Source organism: Ovis aries, chromosome 10 (genome assembly GCF_016772045.2).
Source record: "Ovis aries strain OAR_USU_Benz2616 breed Rambouillet chromosome 10, ARS-UI_Ramb_v3.0, whole genome shotgun sequence".
Classification (NCBI taxonomy): Eukaryota; Metazoa; Chordata; class Mammalia; order Artiodactyla; family Bovidae; genus Ovis; species Ovis aries.
The window spans coordinates 36,846,814-36,865,602 of NC_056063.1; the positions used below are offsets into that span (position 1 = coordinate 36,846,814).

Here is an 18,789-nt window from a genome sequence, read left to right on the forward strand (position 1 = left end):
AGCAGGGTGACAACATACAGCCTTGACGTACTCCTTTTCCTATTTGGAACCAGTCTGTTGTTCCATGTCCAGTTCTAACTGTTGCTTCCTGACTTGCATACAGATTTCTCAGGAGGCAGGTCAGGTGGTCTGGTATTCCCATCTCTTAAACTATTTTCCACAGTTTGTGGTGATCCACACAGTCAAAGGCTTTGGCATAGTCAATAAAGCAGAAATAAGATGTTTTTCTGGAATTCTCTTGCTTTTTTGATGATCCAGTGGATGTTGGCAATTTGATCTCGGGTTCCTCTGCCCTTTTGTAAAACCAGCTTAAACATCTGGAAGTTCATGGTTCAAGTATTGCTGAAGCCTGGCTTGGAGAATTTTGAGCTTTACTTTGCTAGACTGTGAGATGAGTGCAATTATGTAGTAGTTTCAGCATTGTTTGGCGTTGCCTTTCTTTGGGATTGGAATGAAAACTGACCTTTTCCAGTCCTGTGGCCACTGCTGAGTTTTCCAAATTTGCTGGCATATTGAGTGCAGCACTTTCACAGCATCATCTTTTAGGATTTGAAATAGCTCAAGTGGAATTCTATCACCTCCACTAGTTTCGTTTATAATCAATTTTACAGAAACTAAAAAAATTTTAAGGCAATGCTATGAATAACTATGCCAAGAAATTGGATAACCTAGATGAAGTGGACGAATTCCTACAAACATACCACCTATCAACACTGAATCATGAAGAAATAGAAAATCTGAGCAGATCAATAAAAAGTAACAAGACTGAATTAGTAATCAAAAGCTTCCCCTGTAGAAAAGCCCAGACCAGAGGACTTCACTGGTAAATTCTACCAAAAATTCAAAGAAAAAAAAAAAAAAAGAAAAACCAATTCCCCTCCAAAATACTGAAGAGCCGCAGGAAACACTTTCCAGCTTATTCTGAGACCAGCATCACCTTCATACCAAACTCATAAGAAAACACTACCAGAAAACTATTGATTGGTGTCTCTTATGAGCATTAAGTAAAAATCTTCAACAAAATACTAGCAAATTGAATCAGCAGAACAATGAAAGAATAATACATCATGCCAAGTGGGATTTACTCCTGAAATGAAGTATAAGTATCAATTAATGTTATATAGCATATTAACAGAAAGAAGAAACCCACCCCCACCTCACAAGATCCTCTCAAATTACAGAGAAAAAGGATATGACGGTCTCAACACCCTTTCAGGACAAAAATACTCCAACGAGGAATTGAGGAAAACTACACCAACGTATAAAACTTACATAAGAAAATCCCACGGCTAACATTACACTGGCTGATGAAAGACTGACAGCTTTTCTTCTAAGGACAGTAGTAAGGAAAGGGTGTGAGAGTTTACCACTGCTACTTAATATACTATTTTAAGTTCTAGCCAGAATAATTAGTCAAAAAAAGACATAAAAGCCACCCAAATTGACAAAAAGTAAGAAAGTGATGTCTTTTTGCAGATGACATGATCTTATAGATAAGAAAGAAAGAGAAGAAAGTGAAGTCGCTCAGTTGTGTCCGATTCTTTGTGACCCCATAGACTACCAGGCTCCTCTGTCCATGGAATTTTCCAGGCAAGAATACTACAGTGGGTTGCCATTTCCTTCTACAGGAGATCTTCCTGACCCAGAGACTGAATCCAGGTCTTCCGCATTGTAGGCAGAAGACAATTGTGTCTAAGCCACCAGGGAAATCTTATAGATAAAGATGTCACAAGAATAGTTGTAGGGCTAATAAATAAATTCAGCAAAGATACAGTATACAAAATAAACACACAAAAACTCAGATACATTTCTATATACTAACAATGAACAGTCCGAAAAGGAAATTGACAAAACAATTCATTTTACGAAAAGAATAAAAAGACGACTGTACTCAGGAATAAATGTAACTGAGGCTGCAACAGACTTGTACATTTGCTGTATACTACATAACATTGCTGAAATTAATGAAGCCAAAATAAATGGAAAGAGCTCTTATAATCATGAACTGGAACACTTAATATTTGTTAAGATGTCAATACCCAAAGCAATTTACAATTCAAAGCCATCCATATCAAAATTCCAATGATGCTTCATGCATAATAGAAAAACCCATCCTTAAAGTCACAGGAGATCTCAAGGGACCCCAAGCTTCCAAAACAATCTTGAGAAAGAACAAAGTTGGAGAGCTTACACATCCTGATTTTAAAATTTGCTACAAAGCCACAGTAATTAAAACAGTTTCCTACTGCCACAAGAACAGACAGATGGACCAATGGAAGAGAATAGAGAGCCCAGAAATAAATCTTCACAAACATGGTCACTGAGTTTTGACAGGAGTCCCAAGACCATTCAATGGAAAAAAGACCCATCTTTCCAACAAATGGTGCTGGGAAAACTGGATATCCATATGGTAAAGAATGAAGCTGGACCCTTCCTTTACACTATATACAAAAAGTAGCTTAAAATACCTCAAAGATCTATATGTAAAAGCTAAAACTGTAAAACTCTTAGAAGAAAACACAGTTGGTGAAAGTTTCATGATTGAAGATTTGGCAACAATTTCTTGGATATGACACCTAAACACAGGCAACAAAAGAGAAAATAGATAAATTGGACTTCACAAATTAAAAACATGTTTGGATCAAAGAATGCTATCAAGAGAGTGAAAAGGAGGGATTTGCCTGGTGGTCCAAGGCTAAGATTTCAAATGCAGGAGACCTGGGTCCAATCTCTGGGTGGGGAACTAGATCCCACATGCCACAACTAAGTCCTGGCACAGCTAAATAATTTAGTTCAACAATAACAACAGACAACCTATGGACTGGAAGAAAATATTTGCAAACTACATGAGCAACAAAGGCTTAATTTCTAAAACATACAAACAGCTTATACAGCTCAAAAAAAAATTTAAAAAATGGGCAAAAGAAGACCGTTACACAGATGGTCAACAGGCACATGAAAAGATATCCAACATCACAAATTATTAGAAAAATGGAAATCAAAACTACAATGAGGTATCCCACTTCCCACAAATCAGAATGGTCATCATCAAAAAGTCTACAAATAAATGCTAGACAGTGTGTGGAGAAAAGGGAGCCCTCCTATACTGTCAGTGGGAATGGAAACTTGGTGCATTCACTATGGAGAACAGTATGGAGGTTTTATAAAAAACTAAAAACAGTAACCATACGATCCAGCAATCCCATTCCTGAGCACATATCCAGAAAAGATGAAAACTGTAAAACTCAATACATGCACTTCAATGTTCAAAGTACTCAAAGTAGCAATATTTACATTAGCCAAGACTAGGAAATAATTTAAATGGATAAAAAAGATGGGATATATGTGTATGATGGAATATGACTCAGCCATAAAAAAGTATTAATCAATGCCATCTGCAGCAACATGGATGGACCTAGAGAATATTATACTTACTAAAGTCAGACAAAGAAAGACAAGTGTCATGTATCACTTTTATGTGGAATATAAATGAACTTACTTACAAGTCAGAAACAGACCCACAGACATTTAAGGGTAGAAGGGACAAATTAAGCATTTTGGATTAACATATACACACTACTATATATAAAGTAGATAAAAAACAAGGACATACTGTACAGCACAGGGAATTATAGGCAATATCTTATAATAACCTATAATGAAAAAGAATACGTATAACTGAATCACTCTGCTGTACACCTGAAACTAATACTGTAATTCAAATGTAATTCAAATTCAAACTAATACTGTATTTCAATAAAAAAATTTTAAACCACAAACAAAAGGCAAGCCACAGGAAGAAGAGAAAATATATGAAAACGATACAGCTCATAAAAGACTGATATCCATAATGTATAAAGAATTCCTACCCCATCAATAACAAAATAAACAATCCAAAAATGGGCAAAGGACTGGAATACATATTTCTCCAGGGAAAATACATAAATGGTTAACTAATAAGCACATGAAAAGATGTGCTCCACAATACTAGCTATCATGGAAATGTAAATAAAATCCAAAATGAGATACCACTTCACATCCTCAAAATGGCTATTCTTTTCAAAAAAGAAAATAGGATGTCGGTGAGGATGTGGACAAACTGGAACCTTTGAGCACTGCTGGTGGAAAAGTAACATGTGCGGCCATCACAGAATAAAATTTGGTAGTCCTTAAAAAGTTACACATAAAATTATTGTACGCCACTAAACCATACATTTTTAAATTTCAATTTTTTTGGACTATAGTTGAGTTTCAATGTTATATTAATATTAGTTTAATATTATTAATCTAATATTAATATTAGTTTCAAGTATACAGCAAAGTGATTCAGTTATACATATAATCTTTTTTTTAGATTCTTTTCTCATATAGGTTATCACAGAATACTGAATACATTTCTCTATGCTATACAGTAGTTTCTTATTTATCTTATATATAATAGTGTATGTTTATCTCAAGCTTCTGATTCATCCCTTCCCCCACCACTAAACTGTATACTCTTAAATGGTTAAAAAGGTAAACTTTATGATGTATATTTACCACTATTAAAAACATTTAAGATGCATGCACATGACTTATCACCTTTAAACACCAATACTTTGGCCACCTGATGCAAAGAACTGACTCATTGGAAAAGACCCTGATGCTGGGAAAGATTGAAGGCAGGAGGAGAAGAGGACAACAGAGGATGAAATGGCTGGATGGCATCACTGACTCAATGCACATGAGCTTCAGCAAACTCCAGGAGTTGGTGATGGACAAGGGAAGCCTGGTGTGCTGTAGTCCACGGAGTCACAAAGAGTTGGACATGACTGAGCAACTGAACTGAACTGACCTATCACTTAGATAATATAAATACCAAATGTGAGATACCATAAATATCAAGGAATAAAGAATATCAACTGATTCATTCAGAGTGATGAACCTATGATCTGGGCATTCCAATTAGAAATTAGAAAAAGAAACAAAAGTCAAATAGACAAGTACCATTTCTAAATACCAATTTATCACAACTTTTATGAATCTGTTTCTTAAAATGCAAAATGTGATTAAAGATTACTTGAGATCATATATATCAACATTTTTAAAAAGGATGGATATGTAACACATAACATATGGTATGTGTTTAGAAAAATCATTATTATTTGCTCTTGATGCAAATAAACACATAAAAAAATGATGGCATTATGTACATGAAAAATTCTACAACAGGATTCAGAAATAGATAGCATTTTTCTGTGCTAACTGCTTTAAGAAAGAAACTATTTAACAGCTTTGGGACCAGAAGACAAATAGCCTAACTTCATTTCGAAGCTGTAAACATCAGCTTGTAAGGGAACCACCCATTACCTTCTAAACTTGTTTAAAATCTACTAATTTTTTCCAATCTATGCAGAGAAATAAAATGACAAGTTGATGTTAAAAACTTCAGTTGCACTGAGTCTATATTTTTAACTTACTACCTGGAATCAAGAGAAGTGAAAAGCTGATCAAACTGCTTCTCCAGAACCTCTTTAAGACAGACTGTCTCCTCTTTTGTTTGACTGTGTATGTGTTCAAGCATCTGGGAAAAAGATAATACAAAGACCTAATTTGGTATTTTTATTATGTGGGAATTGTGTTATTCAACATAATTTTGAAAAGTAAAAGGTACTTTTTGGACTCTTTTCAAAATAACAACAGAAGAGATCAGATGATAAAAATGGGAAAAATCACATAGTTAAACTTTAAATCTTTGTTCTTGTCAGCAAGATCACATCTTTGTTAGTACTTTGTACTGATAAAATTGGCAAAAACCCACTAAGTTTTCTGAACTTCTCATCACTTTTACTCAGTACAGGAAATGGATCATTCTGGACAGCTAAGTTTCTCTCTGGCAGGATTCCTTAAATTTATAAAAACTTAAAATATAACATTAGGGGCTTCACTGGTAGTCCAGTTAAGATTCTGCACTCCCAATGCATGAGAGCATGGGTTTGATCCCTGGTCAGGGGACTAAGATCCTGCATGCCACACACTAAAGACAAAAAAAACCTATATATATATGCACACACACATATTTTAATTAAAATGTTAACTATTCCACAAATTTCCTTGTATTTTAAACAAAGACTCATTGCTTGAGATCTGTGACCTTTTTTTCTTTTAATCTTTCCTTTTTGAAATGGTAATGTCTATCCTATGCCTGCTCAACAAATGCATTAATATTTTAGAAGCAGATAATTTACTAGTTTCACACATTCACAGCTGGAGAGGAATTTTGTCCCAGCATGAGTTATACCCTGAATCTCACCCATACCTGATTTAGAAGATACTTAGATGAGATTTTGGACTTAGATTTGATGCCAAAACTGGTTAAAAATTTGGGGGATATGAGATGCAGTAAATGTATTCTGCAAATACATATGTTGAACTCTTAAATTCTATGTTAGCTATAATCTTTTGAATGCCTTGGTGGTGAATTTGCTGTTGGTAGGTGCAAGGAGCTTGTTTTCTGTCAAAAAATGAGGGAAGTCTCTCTCTTGGGTTGATGGGCCAAGAAAGAAAAGAATCTAAAAATCTGTGTAACAGTATACAGCCAAATAATGAGCAGTATAAGAATAGTGATCTGCAATGCTTCCAAGACAAAAAATTCAGCTCACAGCAAACAGAAATTATAGCTCCTTAACAGAGCTTCAGTTTCAGCAGGCTGCCAACACAGATGGCATGAAACTAATCCTAGGAGGCCATGAGTTTTCCATTCTTTTTTATGATTCTCTCTCACTGGATTATCATATGTAAGCTCTACCTATCATGCTAAGCTCTACTACCTTCAGTGATATAGGTTAAAAGGGAACATGTCTTAATTTAGGATACAATGTAATCATCCAGAGAGCTTACTTTTACAGCAATACTTAATTGTTCAAAATTTTGGCCTGCTATCTTCAATGCTTCATCGATCTCTTCCACAGTTTTACTTTCCTAAGAAGGGAGAGAGGAACCACATACAAATACAAAATATAAAAACAGATGCTTAGACAGACTGTAACAGTTGGAAAAACATCAAGCTACCATTTTGTTTACAAAAGCAACCATCCATTACAGCAATCTGAAAACATGCAACAATGAACATTTTAGAGTTTTGCTGATAGTATTCCAGATTTTTTTTTAAGGTATCTTTCTGAAAAAATGGGATTATGTCCTATAACCATTTTGCAACTCAAAACTACCTGAAAAAAATTATCATGATCATAAATAATACATGTAAACAGTAACAGTTTAAGAAAATGAAGATTATAATCAGGCTATGTTAAGATTTAAACACTGGGGACTTCCCTGCTGGTCCAGTGGCTGGGAGTCCATGCTACCAATGCAGGGGGTGCGGGTTTGGTCCCTGGTTGGGGAACTAAGATCCCGCATGCCAGGTGGTGTGGCCAGAAAAGAAAAAAAAACAAACACTAAAATTAACATACAGAAATTCCTTGATAAAAACAAAAGAAAATTCTTATGGGGGAAAAAAAAAGATTTAAACACGGAAGACAGTGCCCTTTCCTCCCCCAGCCCACCAATAATCTCCTTAATGAAATGACTTAATATTCCACTCAACAGCACTTTGGAATTTATTCTGTTTCTAACCTTCAATTAAAAGAATATATTATTTAAAGTTATCAAAAGCCATAACTGATAAAATTCAATCTTCCAACAAGAATTACATCATCATCAGTAAGTGCCACTAGGTCTTTTAGTTGCCATTAAAATAACTGGAAAATCATACTTAGAATTTGGAAACTTCTATTTTATACAAGTTTCATAAAATCTGAATTCAATAACTAGGTTCAACGGGAATACAGGTAAATATCAAGAGCACTAACAGCTGATCAAAGGCAGAATGTGTTGACTTGGAAAGAAAACAATTGTTGAGGCATAGTTTAGAATAAAATAAGAGACTGAAGCAAGGAGTGCAGGTTTACCTTTAAACTTCCCAAAAGAATCTGAATTATAGGACCCTTGAGAGCACAGGAAAGTCAAGCTATTAGAGAAAAGTAAAAATGTTTGGCTTCATCTCACTTCATAAATTACATTTCTCATACCTCTATTACAGCTGATGGGTTCAAAACAGTCCTGGGTGTGGAGGCTGAATGTTCTAAACCAACAGTTTGTTGATGAGCAGTCTTTTCAAAGTCCTGAGAACAATTCCTCATCCTGGAAAATGTCAAGTACATTATTCTAAGTATCAACATTAATATAACGGTTTTAATCTTCTATTTTGATTTTTACACTCTATTAAAAATAATTCTTATGATGACTTATAAGGACATTTACAATGAGTTCTCAATTACCTGTGAAAAGCAAAGAGAGGAAAATCATTACTAGACATGCTTTCATATAAAAGCTAACTTTAATCAAGAATTCAACTTCTTAACCAACTCCTAAAAATAATAGCTTATAGTATAAATTGGGCTTTAATTTCTTAATCCTTTCTCCTTCCCTGACATTTTTCGGTAGTGATGTTGATAATCACTCAACTGTCTTAAACTCAGTTATAGTAAGTATAGACACAAATGCCAGCTATTAAAAAATGTACTTATAGGCCTGACTAATGAGGTAATAAATTTACCAGGTAATTTCAAATGAAAAGCAAGCTGCATTTCTTGTCCATAGATGATAGAGTTTTTGCCTATTTTTTACCTTTATATCCTTACGTTGGCTAGCACACTGTGTTTGGTGAATAAGTTAATCATAGCCTAAAACAGCTTACAGAAGAAACTATGATAACTGAATGTTACTCTCGTAGGAAGAAATGATAAAGTAATTTTTAAACATTCGATTACTTAAAAAGTGGATATCCATGTTCTTGAAAACATGTGAATGCATTAGCCATAAGGAGTCCATCATTCAATTCCTGTTTCAAAATATTAAAGAAAAATCAGGAAGGCAATGCATCATGTAACAAGGAACACTTCTATTTTAAAGCATATCACTATTTAAACCAAACTCTACTGAAATTAGGAAACAGGAGTTTTTAACCTAAGTATACTTGACATGGGGATCTAATTTGAAAACTGGCAATTTGGAAAAAATTGGGATACCTAAAACAGATTCATCTACTTATGAAAGTAAAATTTCACTTTACAACCATATTTGACACTATATGCATCCAGACAAAAGTACAATCAGATTTGGCTTTCATGTTTAAAAAATAAGAAAGCTTCACAAAGAAATTCCAGATTTCTGTTTTGTCTTGAGATGGATAACCTGGCACCACTGGGATGTCTTAACACGTAGCAGAAACTGGCTACAGCTGAGTAGGGGCTCCCTCCTCTGAAGTGGGTGCACAATCCTTGAAAGTGAAAGTGAAGTTGCTCAGTTGTGTCCAACTCTTTGCAACCCCATGGACTGTAGCCTATCAGGCTCCTCCGTCCATGGGATTTTCCAGGCAAGAGTGCTGGAGTGTATTGCCATTTCCTTCTCCAGGGGATCTTCCCGACCCAGGAATCGAACCCAGGTCTCCCACATTGCAGGCAGACGCTTTACTGTCTGAGCCACCAGGGAAGCTCTGAAGTGGGTGCACAATCCTTCAGTTCAGTTCAGTCGCTCTGTCGTGTTTGACTCTTAGCAACCCCAGGAATTGCAGCACGCCAGGCCTCCCTGTCCATCACCAACTCCCGGAGTTCACTCAGACTCACGTCCATCGAGTCAGTGATGCCATCCAGCCATCTCATCCTCTGTTGTCCCTTTCTCCTCCTGCCCCCAAATCCCTCCCAGCATCAGGGTCTTTTCCAATGAGTCAACTCTTCTCATGTGGTGGTCAAAGTACTGGAGTTTCAGCTTTAGCATCATTCCTTCCAAAGAAATCCCAGGGCTGATCTTCAGAATGGACTGGCTGGATCTCCTTGCAGTCCAAGGGACTCTCAAGAGTCTTCTCCAACACCACAGTTCAAAAGCTTAGCATTCTTTAACAAAAAAGTCAGCCTTCCTCACCTGGTAAGTCAACTGCTAGATTCCTGAAGATGTCCCAATTGTTATGGCCCCAAAGATTCCTAATCATTCCACTCAGAGGTTATGGAGGAAGTGATTGATGGAATACAAATAGAGGAGGTGGGAGCAGTACTGGCATTCAGTGAGCCTGAATTCTACCTCTGGCTCTATCAATAACCAGTAAGTAGACTTTAGCCAAGTGGTTTTATTTTCTAAATAAATAACTGTTCTGTTGGTCTCTAAGCACCCATTTAAACCTGGACAGAGGACCTGCAGCAATAATGTGAAAAGTCAGGAATGCTAGCCTAAAGGATTCTGGATTTTATCCGATAGGCCATGAAGAACCACAGAGCAACAAAGAATCTGGAAGAGCTGAGGTATGCAAAAGAGACTAAAAGAATTAACTAGGGTGAAGAAATGGTAATTGTGAATTGTTTCCCCTCACTTTAAATGAGGACATAGTAATGTTGCTTCTTTAGAAGTTGGATTATTCACTTCATTAACAGCTCAGACAAATTATAAACTTAAAGAGCATTCTGTAAACAATGGGTTAGAGATACTGATATCAATGAATTTTAAATACTAAAATAAGTGCACATGGAACATACTTTTTAGGCTGCATTTTTTCCATAAATGAATCTTCTTTAATACATCCATCTATTGGGCAGTATTTTTGTTTTGTATTTATAGTTGTAGCAACCTTAGGACAAAAGATTAAAAACAAAAATCCAAAAAATCATTCAGTAAATTGTTTATACAGAATTCAAAAAAACTATTCATAGAAAAATGAAAAGATCCTTACATCATCTTTAAGTCAAAGAAAAACATATGTAAGTGACATTTATATCCTATTTTAATTTTTGAGGAAATCGGTAATTTAGCAACTATCAACTAAACAGAACTAAAAATAAGTAAACAGAACTAAAATATTTTCAGTTCAGTTGCTCAGTCATGTCCAACTCTTTATGACCCCATGGACTGCAGCACGCCAGGCTTTCCTGTCCATCACCAACTCCCGGAGCTTGCTCAAACTTATGTCCATCAAGTCAGTGATGCCATCCAACCATCTCATCCTCTGTCGTTCCTTTCTCCTCTTGCCTTCAATCTTTCCTAGTATCAGGGTCTTTTCCAATGAGTCAGTTCTTTGCATCAAGTGGCCAAAGCTGATGTTCAGCTTCAACATCAGTCCTTCCACTGAATATTCAGGACTGACTTTCTTTAGGACTGACTGGTTTGTCTCCTTGCAGTTCAAGGGACTCTCAAGCGTCTTTTCCAACACCACAGTTTAAAAGCATCAATTCTTTGGCGCTCAGGTTTCTTTATACTTTACCACACTTCTATAGGAAATTCTTGGGAGCATTACTTTAAAATTTTACTGTAAAGTTTTTTACAATGCTATCTTAGGGTATGTCCGAAACTATAAAATACTTGGGAATAACTTTAATAAGAAAAAGATAGGAGGCAGTCCTAAGATGGCAGAGGAATAGGACAGGGAGACCACATTCTCTCCCACAAATTCATTGAAAGAACATTTGAATGCTGAGCAAATTCCACAAAACCACCTCTGAATGCTGGCAGAGGAAATCAGGCACCCAGAAAGGCAGCCCATTGTCTTCAAAAGGATGTAAGACAAAATATAAAAGATAAAAAGAGAGACAAAAGAGCTAGGGATGGAGACCCATCCCGGGAAGGGAGTCTTTAAAGAGAAGTTTCCAAACACCAGGAAAACCTCTCACCAGCGGTTCTGTGGGGAGTTTTGGAATCTCAGAGGGCAATATAACCAGGAAGAAAAATAAATAAAACCCACAGATTACGTGCCTAACGGCAACTTCCAGCAGAGAAGTAGCCCAAAAGCTTATATCCGCCACCAGCGAGCGGGGCGGGGTGGGGCTGAACAGGAAGGAGCGGGCTGCATTGCTTAGGGTAAGGACCAGGCCTGAATACCCTGAGGGCAATCGGAGGGAGCTAACGTGAGATAGCAACCCAAATTGTGGGATAGCCAGAGAGAGAGGGAAAAAAGAGAGAGAGAGAGAACTCCCTCTCGAAAAGCCCTAACCTAAGGCACTGCAGGCCCGCTCACAGAACAAAGGACTGTGAGAATACCAGAGAAGAGCTAGTCGGCTGCGGACCAGCACATCCTCCACCGGAGGCAGGTGGGCGGCAGCAAGAGCCAGAAAGGGGCAAACTCAGCCCCAGAGAGGGCATTCCTACCAAACTGCGAGCAGGCTTCCAGTTGCTAACCAAGACTTCCTGGGATTCTGGATGGTTGACATCTGCCAGGAGGGTCGCAGCCAGAGATCAGCTCCCCAGAAGAGACACATGGCATACCTGAAATGGTGCGCCAGCTGCCACCCAGTAAACCGAGCAGCTGGGACCGGGGAGGTGATAAGATGCACCACATCTAAGGAGAGTGCACTCGCCAAACACCTGGTCGCCTGACCAGCTCGGACCTGGGAAGGGCACAAAATGCAGGCCCAAACGAGTCTGCGCCTTTGTGGAGTACCCGAGATCCTGAACCTGAGCGGCTTAGACCTGAGAAGTGCATGCAACCCAGGGCCTGCATTAGACAGTTCCCTTGCAGAGCAACCTGGAGCCTGAGCAGTGTAGACTGGCAAAGCACACATGCCACGAGTTGGGGCAAACCCAGTGTGGCCCAGACACTGCGAGCACTCCCCACACAAGCCAGTGATATTTGTTTGCAGCGTTCCTCCCTCCCCACAGCACGACTGAGTGAGCCTAAATAAGTGACCACCTTCGCCCCCTTGTGTCAGGACGGAAATTAGACACTGAAGAGACCTGCAAAAAACAGAAGAAGCCAAAATAAACAGAGGGAACCTGGAAGTGACAGGTGCAATAGATTAAAACCCTGTAGTTAGCACCGATTACACTGGAAGGGGCCTATAGATCTTGAGAAGTGTAAGCTGGAACTATCTGAAACTGAACTGACCCCACACTGCCCACAACAACTCCAGAGAAATTCCTACGTATATTTTTACTATTATTATTAAAAAAATTTTTTAAATTTTAAGTCTTCTATTACTTCTTTAATTTTCATTTTTATAACCTATTACCTTGCAAAAAAGACACTATTTTTAAAGCAAAATTCATATATATTTTTTATAATTTTTGTGATTTTTTTAAAAAATATTGTATTTTTGAGTTTAACCTTTAGATTTTTTAATCTTTGCTTTTTGGTATTTGTTATCAATTTTGTACCTTTAAGAATCAAATCTTCAGTACCCATTTTTACTTAGGAGTGTGATTACTGGCGTGATTACCCTCCCCCTTTGACTCTCCTTTTTCTCCCCCAGGTCACCTCTATCTCCTCCCTCCCCTTCTCTTCTCTTTCCAACTCTGTGAATTTCTGGTGTGTTCCGGGCTATGGAGAACACTTAGGGAACTGATTACTGCCTAGATCTGTCTCTCTCCTTTTGATTCCCCCTTTTCGCTTCCTGGTCACCTCTATGTCCTTCCTCCCTCTTCTCTTCTCCATGTAACTCTGTGAACCTCTCTGGGTGTCCCCCACTGTGCAGAATCTTTTCACCATTAACCTAGATGTTTTATCACTGGTGCTGTATGGATGGAGAAGTCTTGAGGCTACTGTAAGAATAAGACTGAAATCCAGAGGCAGGAGGCTTAAGCCTAAAACCTGAGAACACCAGAGAACTCCTGATTCCAGGGAACATTAATCGATAAGAAATCAACCAAAAGCCTCCATACCTACACTGAAACCAAGCACTACCAAAGAGCCAACAAGTTCCAGAGCAAGACATACCATGCAAATTCTCCCGCAACGCAGGAACATAGCCCTGAGCTTCAATATACAGGCTGCCCAAAGTCACACCAAACCCAGCTCACTACTGGACACTTTATTGCACTCCAGAGAGAAGAAACCAGCTCCATCCACCAGAACCCCGACGCAAGCTTCCCTAACCAGGAAACCTTGACAAGACACTCATCCAACCCCACCCACAGGGAGGAACCTCCACAATAAAGAGGAACCACAAACCGCCAGAATACAGAAAGGCCACTCCAAACTCAGCAATCTAAACAAGATGAAAAGGCAGAGAAATACTTAGCAGGTAAAGGAACATGATAAATGCCCACCAAACCAAACAAATGAAGAGAAGACAGGGAGTCTACCTAACAAAGAACTCAGAATAATAATAGTAAAAATGATCCAAAATCTTGAAAACAAAATGGAGTTACAGATAAATAGCCTGGAGACAGGATTGAGAAGATGCAAGAAATGTTTAACAAGGACCTAAAAGAAATAAAAATGAGCCAATCAATAATGAATAATGCAATAAACGAGATCAAAAACACTCTGGAGGGAACCAACAGTAGAATAACGGAGGCAGAAGATAGGATAAGTGATGTTGAAGATAGAATGGTAGAAATAAATGAAGCAGAGAGGAAAAAAGAAAAACGAATTAAAAGAAATGAAGATAACCTCAGGGACCTCTGGGACAATGTTAAATGCCCCAACATTCAAACTATAGGAGTCCCAGGAGAAGAAGACAAACAGAATGGCCATGAGAAAATACTTAAGGAGATAACAGTTGAAAACTTCCCTAAAATGGGGAAGGAAATAGTCATCCAAGTCCAAGAAACCCAGAGAGTCCCAAACAGGATAAACCCAAGGCTAAACAACCCAAGACACATATTAATCAAATTAACAAAGATCAAACACAAAGAACAAATATTAAAAGCAGCAAGGGAAAAACAACAAATGACACACAAGGGGATTCCCATAATGATAACAGCTGATCTTTCAATAGAAACTCTTCAGGCCAGGAGGGAATGGCAGGACATACTTAAAGTGATGAAAGAGAAAAACCTACAACCCAGATTACTGTACCCAGCAAGGATCTCATTCAAATATGAAGGAGGAATCAAAAGCTTTACAGACAAGCAAAAGCTGAGAGAATTCAGCACCACCAAACCAGCTCTTCAACAAATGCTAAAGGATCTTCTCTAGACAGGAAATACAGAGAGGGTGTATAAACTCAAACCTCAAACAACAAAGTAAATGGCAATGGGATCATACTTATCAATAATTATCTTAAATGTAAATGGGCTGAATGCCCCAACCAAAGACAAAGATGGGCTGAATGGATACAAAAACAAGACCGCTATATATGCTGTCTACAAGAGACCCACCTCAAAACAAGGGACACATACAGACTGAAAATGAAGGGCTGGAAAAAAATATTTCATGAAAATGGAGACCAAAAAAAAGGAGGAGTAGCAATACTCATATCAGATAAAATAGACTTTAAAGGCTGTGAAGAGAGACAAACGAGGACACTACATAATGATCAAAGGATCAATCCAGGAAGAAGATATAACAATTATAAATATATATGCACCCAACATAGAAGCACTGCAATATGTAAGGCAAATGCTAACAAGTATGAAAGGGGAAGTTAACAGTAACACAATAATAGTGGGAGACTTTAATACCCGACTCACACCTATGGATAGATCAACTAAACAGAAAATTAATAAGGAAACACAAATGATACAATGAACCAGTCAGGCCTAATTGATATCTATAGGACATTTCACCCCAAAACAATGAATTTCACCTTTTTCTCAAGTGCACAGGGAACCTTCTCAAGGGCAGATCACATCCTGGGCCATAAATCTAGCCTTAGTAAATTCAAAAAAACTGAAACATTCCAAGCATCTTTTCTGACCACAATGTGGCTCAGATGGTAAAGAATCTGCCTGCAATGTGGGAGACCGGAGTTTGATCCCTAGGTTGGGAAGATCTCTGGATAAGGGCATAGCGGCCCACTCCAGTATTCTTGCACGGAGAATCCCATGGACAGAAGAGCCTGGTTATATACAGTCCATACACGAAAGAGTAGGAGACGACTGAGCGACTAACACTTTCACTCTGTATCTGTGGTTCCTCTGCATCCTCAGATTCAACCAACCACAGAGCCCCTACTGTAGTATTTGCTACTGAAAAATAACCACATATAAGTAAACCTATCCAATTCAAACCTGAGTTGTCAGGGGTCAAATGTAAATGAACAGAACAAAGCCCTGAAACAGATTCACTATACAGGAATCTCATACAGACTATAAGTGGTATTTCAATTCAGTTCAGTCACTCAGTCATGTTGAACTCTTTGAGACCCCATGGAATGCAGCACGCCAAGCCCTCCCTGTCCATCACCAACTCCTGACGTTTACCCAAACTCATGTCCATTGAGCCGGTGATGCCATCCAACCATCTCATCCTCTGTCATCCCCTTTTCCTCCTGCCTTCAATCTTTCCCAGCATCAGGGTCTTTTCCAGTGAGTCAGCTCTTCATATCAGGTGGCCATAGTATTGGAGTTTCAGCTTCAACATCAGTCCTTCCAATGAACACCCAGGACTGATCTCCTTTAGGATAGACTGGCTGGATCTCCTCGCAGTCCAAGGGACTCTCAAGAGTCTTCTCCAATACTGCAGTTCAAAAGCATCAATTCTTTGGCACTCAGCTTTCTTTATAGTCCAACTCTCACATCCATACACGACTACTGGAAAACTGTAGCCCTGGCTAGACGGACCTTTGTTGGCAAAGTAATGTCTCTGCTTTTTGATATGCTGTCTAGGTTGGTCGTAACTTTTCTTCCAGTAAGAATCTTGTAATTTCATGGCTGCAGTCACCATCTGCAGTGATTTTGGATTTCAATTAAATAGACAAAAAAGCTCTTTAACTCTCTGGCTGCCTGAAGATAGCTGCCATCATGAATGACCCAGTAACTATTCAGACCAGGAAATTCATGACCAAGCGACTACTTCAGTGGAAATAAATGGTAATCTAGGTTCTTCACTCTGGGAAGGCAACAGTAACTAAAACAGAAATTCATGAAAAACTAGCCAAAATGTACAAGACCAGATGTCATTTCTGTATTTGGATTCAGAATCTATTTTGGTGGTGGCAAGACAACTGGCTTTGGCATGGTTTATGAATCCTTGGATTACACAAAGAATGAGCTCAAACACAGGCTTGTAAGACAGCCTAGATGAGAAGAAAAAGACCTCAAGAAAACAGCAAAAGGAATGCAAGAACAGAATGAAGAAGGTCAGGGGGGCTGCAAAGTCCAATGCTGGTCCTGGCAAGAAGCAGTAAAGATTCTGCAGTGACTATATCTGTGGTGACTGCGCAGATTTTTCATGAGAGAGAATAAACTAAGGCCTTAAAAAAAAAAAGACAAAAGATAATCCAATAAATGGTGTGGATCAGCTAATCATTCTGAAGAAGAAAGTTACATAACCACCTTACATCATATAAAATATATTAGAAAGGGACCTAATAGAGATCTTCCTAAAAAATAAAAGATAAATGTATTAAAAAATAAAATAATGTATACCTCTGAGATGAAAGTTTTGCCTAATCAAAGAAAACTTAGAAGCCATGAAGGAGGGGGATAAAACAAATGAAAACAGAAACATTTCTGAATGGTTAAATATAAAAAAACTAAATGTGAAAAACTGGGAGAAAAGAGTTAAAATACACAGAACAAAGTGTTACTATCTCTATCACATGAAGTAGTCTTACAATTTAGGAAAAAGACAATTCAAAAGGAAAATATGGAAAGGACCTGGAAGGATCTCTTAAAGATTTTCCATAAAGAACTGTAAGGTTGATCCATAGAGAGCTGAAAAATTGATCAATTTCACTAGTATTCAGGGAATTTCAATTTAAAACAGATACCCATTTTTTGCCCATTAAATTGTCAAACATTAAAAAAAAAATGACAAACATGGATTTTTTTAGACCTAATAATTAACAGAACCTGTTGGTGGAACTTTTTCTTGGTGGGAGTGAGTCTGAGGAATTGTGCAAAACCCTAGTAAAAAAATCTGAAGCCACCTTAGTGTTTATCATAAAGAGATTATATTATAGCATTGATGTACCATGGTTTATTGTACAGCCATTAAAAATAATGTAGGAGACATTTATGACAATAGGTTAATGCTGGAAGGAATGTAGCAGACTACTAAATGTTAAAAGTGGGGTTAATGTTTTGTGGGGAAGAGGATGTTCTGGCAAGCTTTTAAGTATAATGTACCAATGACAGTTATCTATTATTAGACAATAAAGGATAAGTGTTACTTAAAAAAAAAACAGATTGCACAAATATTTTTAAGAGTACCCACTAAAATTGAGGGCTAAAATCTTAATTTCTATCCACCTCCTCATTTATGCCCCTTTGGCCTGGCATTTGATAGTAAGAGGTTATTGTTACTACCAACAGATTTGATACAGGACATTTCACCCAGAAAATTTAAGAAAATATTAAATACAACTGATTTAAAAGATTTCAGTTAAAATTTTGAGAGTCTTAACTTCTGATATATACTATAAAGATTTTATCCCCCCTACTCCAGAATAGCTTGTTGCTTAAGTTTTATTTATGGTGGTGTTTTTGCTTGTTTGTTTTCTGCTACTTGTAACAGAAAAATAGTGGGCAAATTTAACCAGCATTTTCTCTGTGGCTTCTGACTTCCCTGCTGACTCAGCTGGTAAAGAATCCACCTGCAATGCGGGAGACCTGGGTTCCATCCCTGGGTTGGGAAAATACCCTGAAGAAGGAAATGGTCACCCACTCCAGTATTCTGGCCTGGAGAATTCCATGGACTATAGTCCATGGGGTCGCAAAGAGTCCAACCTAACTGAGCAACTTTCACTTTCTTCTGTGGGTTCTGACTTCAGTGATGAATAACAAGGCTTCTCTATCCAAGATTAAACAATTACCTATAGTCTCTTCTAGTTTACATTTTCAATTTGTAGGTTATTCCAATCCACATGTGATTTTAATATATAT

General features: G+C 37.8%; 1 protein-coding gene and 1 pseudogene across 3 annotated transcripts in view; one reads left to right on the plus strand and one right to left on the minus strand.

Annotated features, from left to right (window-relative positions):
• The window catches only part of RNF17 (ring finger protein 17), a 115,302-nt gene that overhangs the window by 88,233 nt on the left and 8,280 nt on the right, over positions 1-18,789 (minus strand). For 2 of the 3 annotated variants that reach the window (XM_060394510.1, XM_042255122.2), the window contains 4 exons: positions 10,566-10,657; positions 8,070-8,181; positions 6,880-6,960; positions 5,463-5,563 (listed from right to left, as the gene is read on the minus strand). In XM_060394510.1, the coding sequence (XP_060250493.1) occupies positions 5,463-5,563; positions 6,880-6,960; positions 8,070-8,181; positions 10,566-10,657 (386 nt within the window). The remainder of the gene's footprint in view (positions 1-5,462; positions 5,564-6,879; positions 6,961-8,069; positions 8,182-10,565; positions 10,658-18,789) is intronic. The other variant, XM_060394509.1, reaches the window with a different exon arrangement.
• On the plus strand, positions 16,705-17,274 carry LOC101120091 (small ribosomal subunit protein eS24-like; annotated as a pseudogene).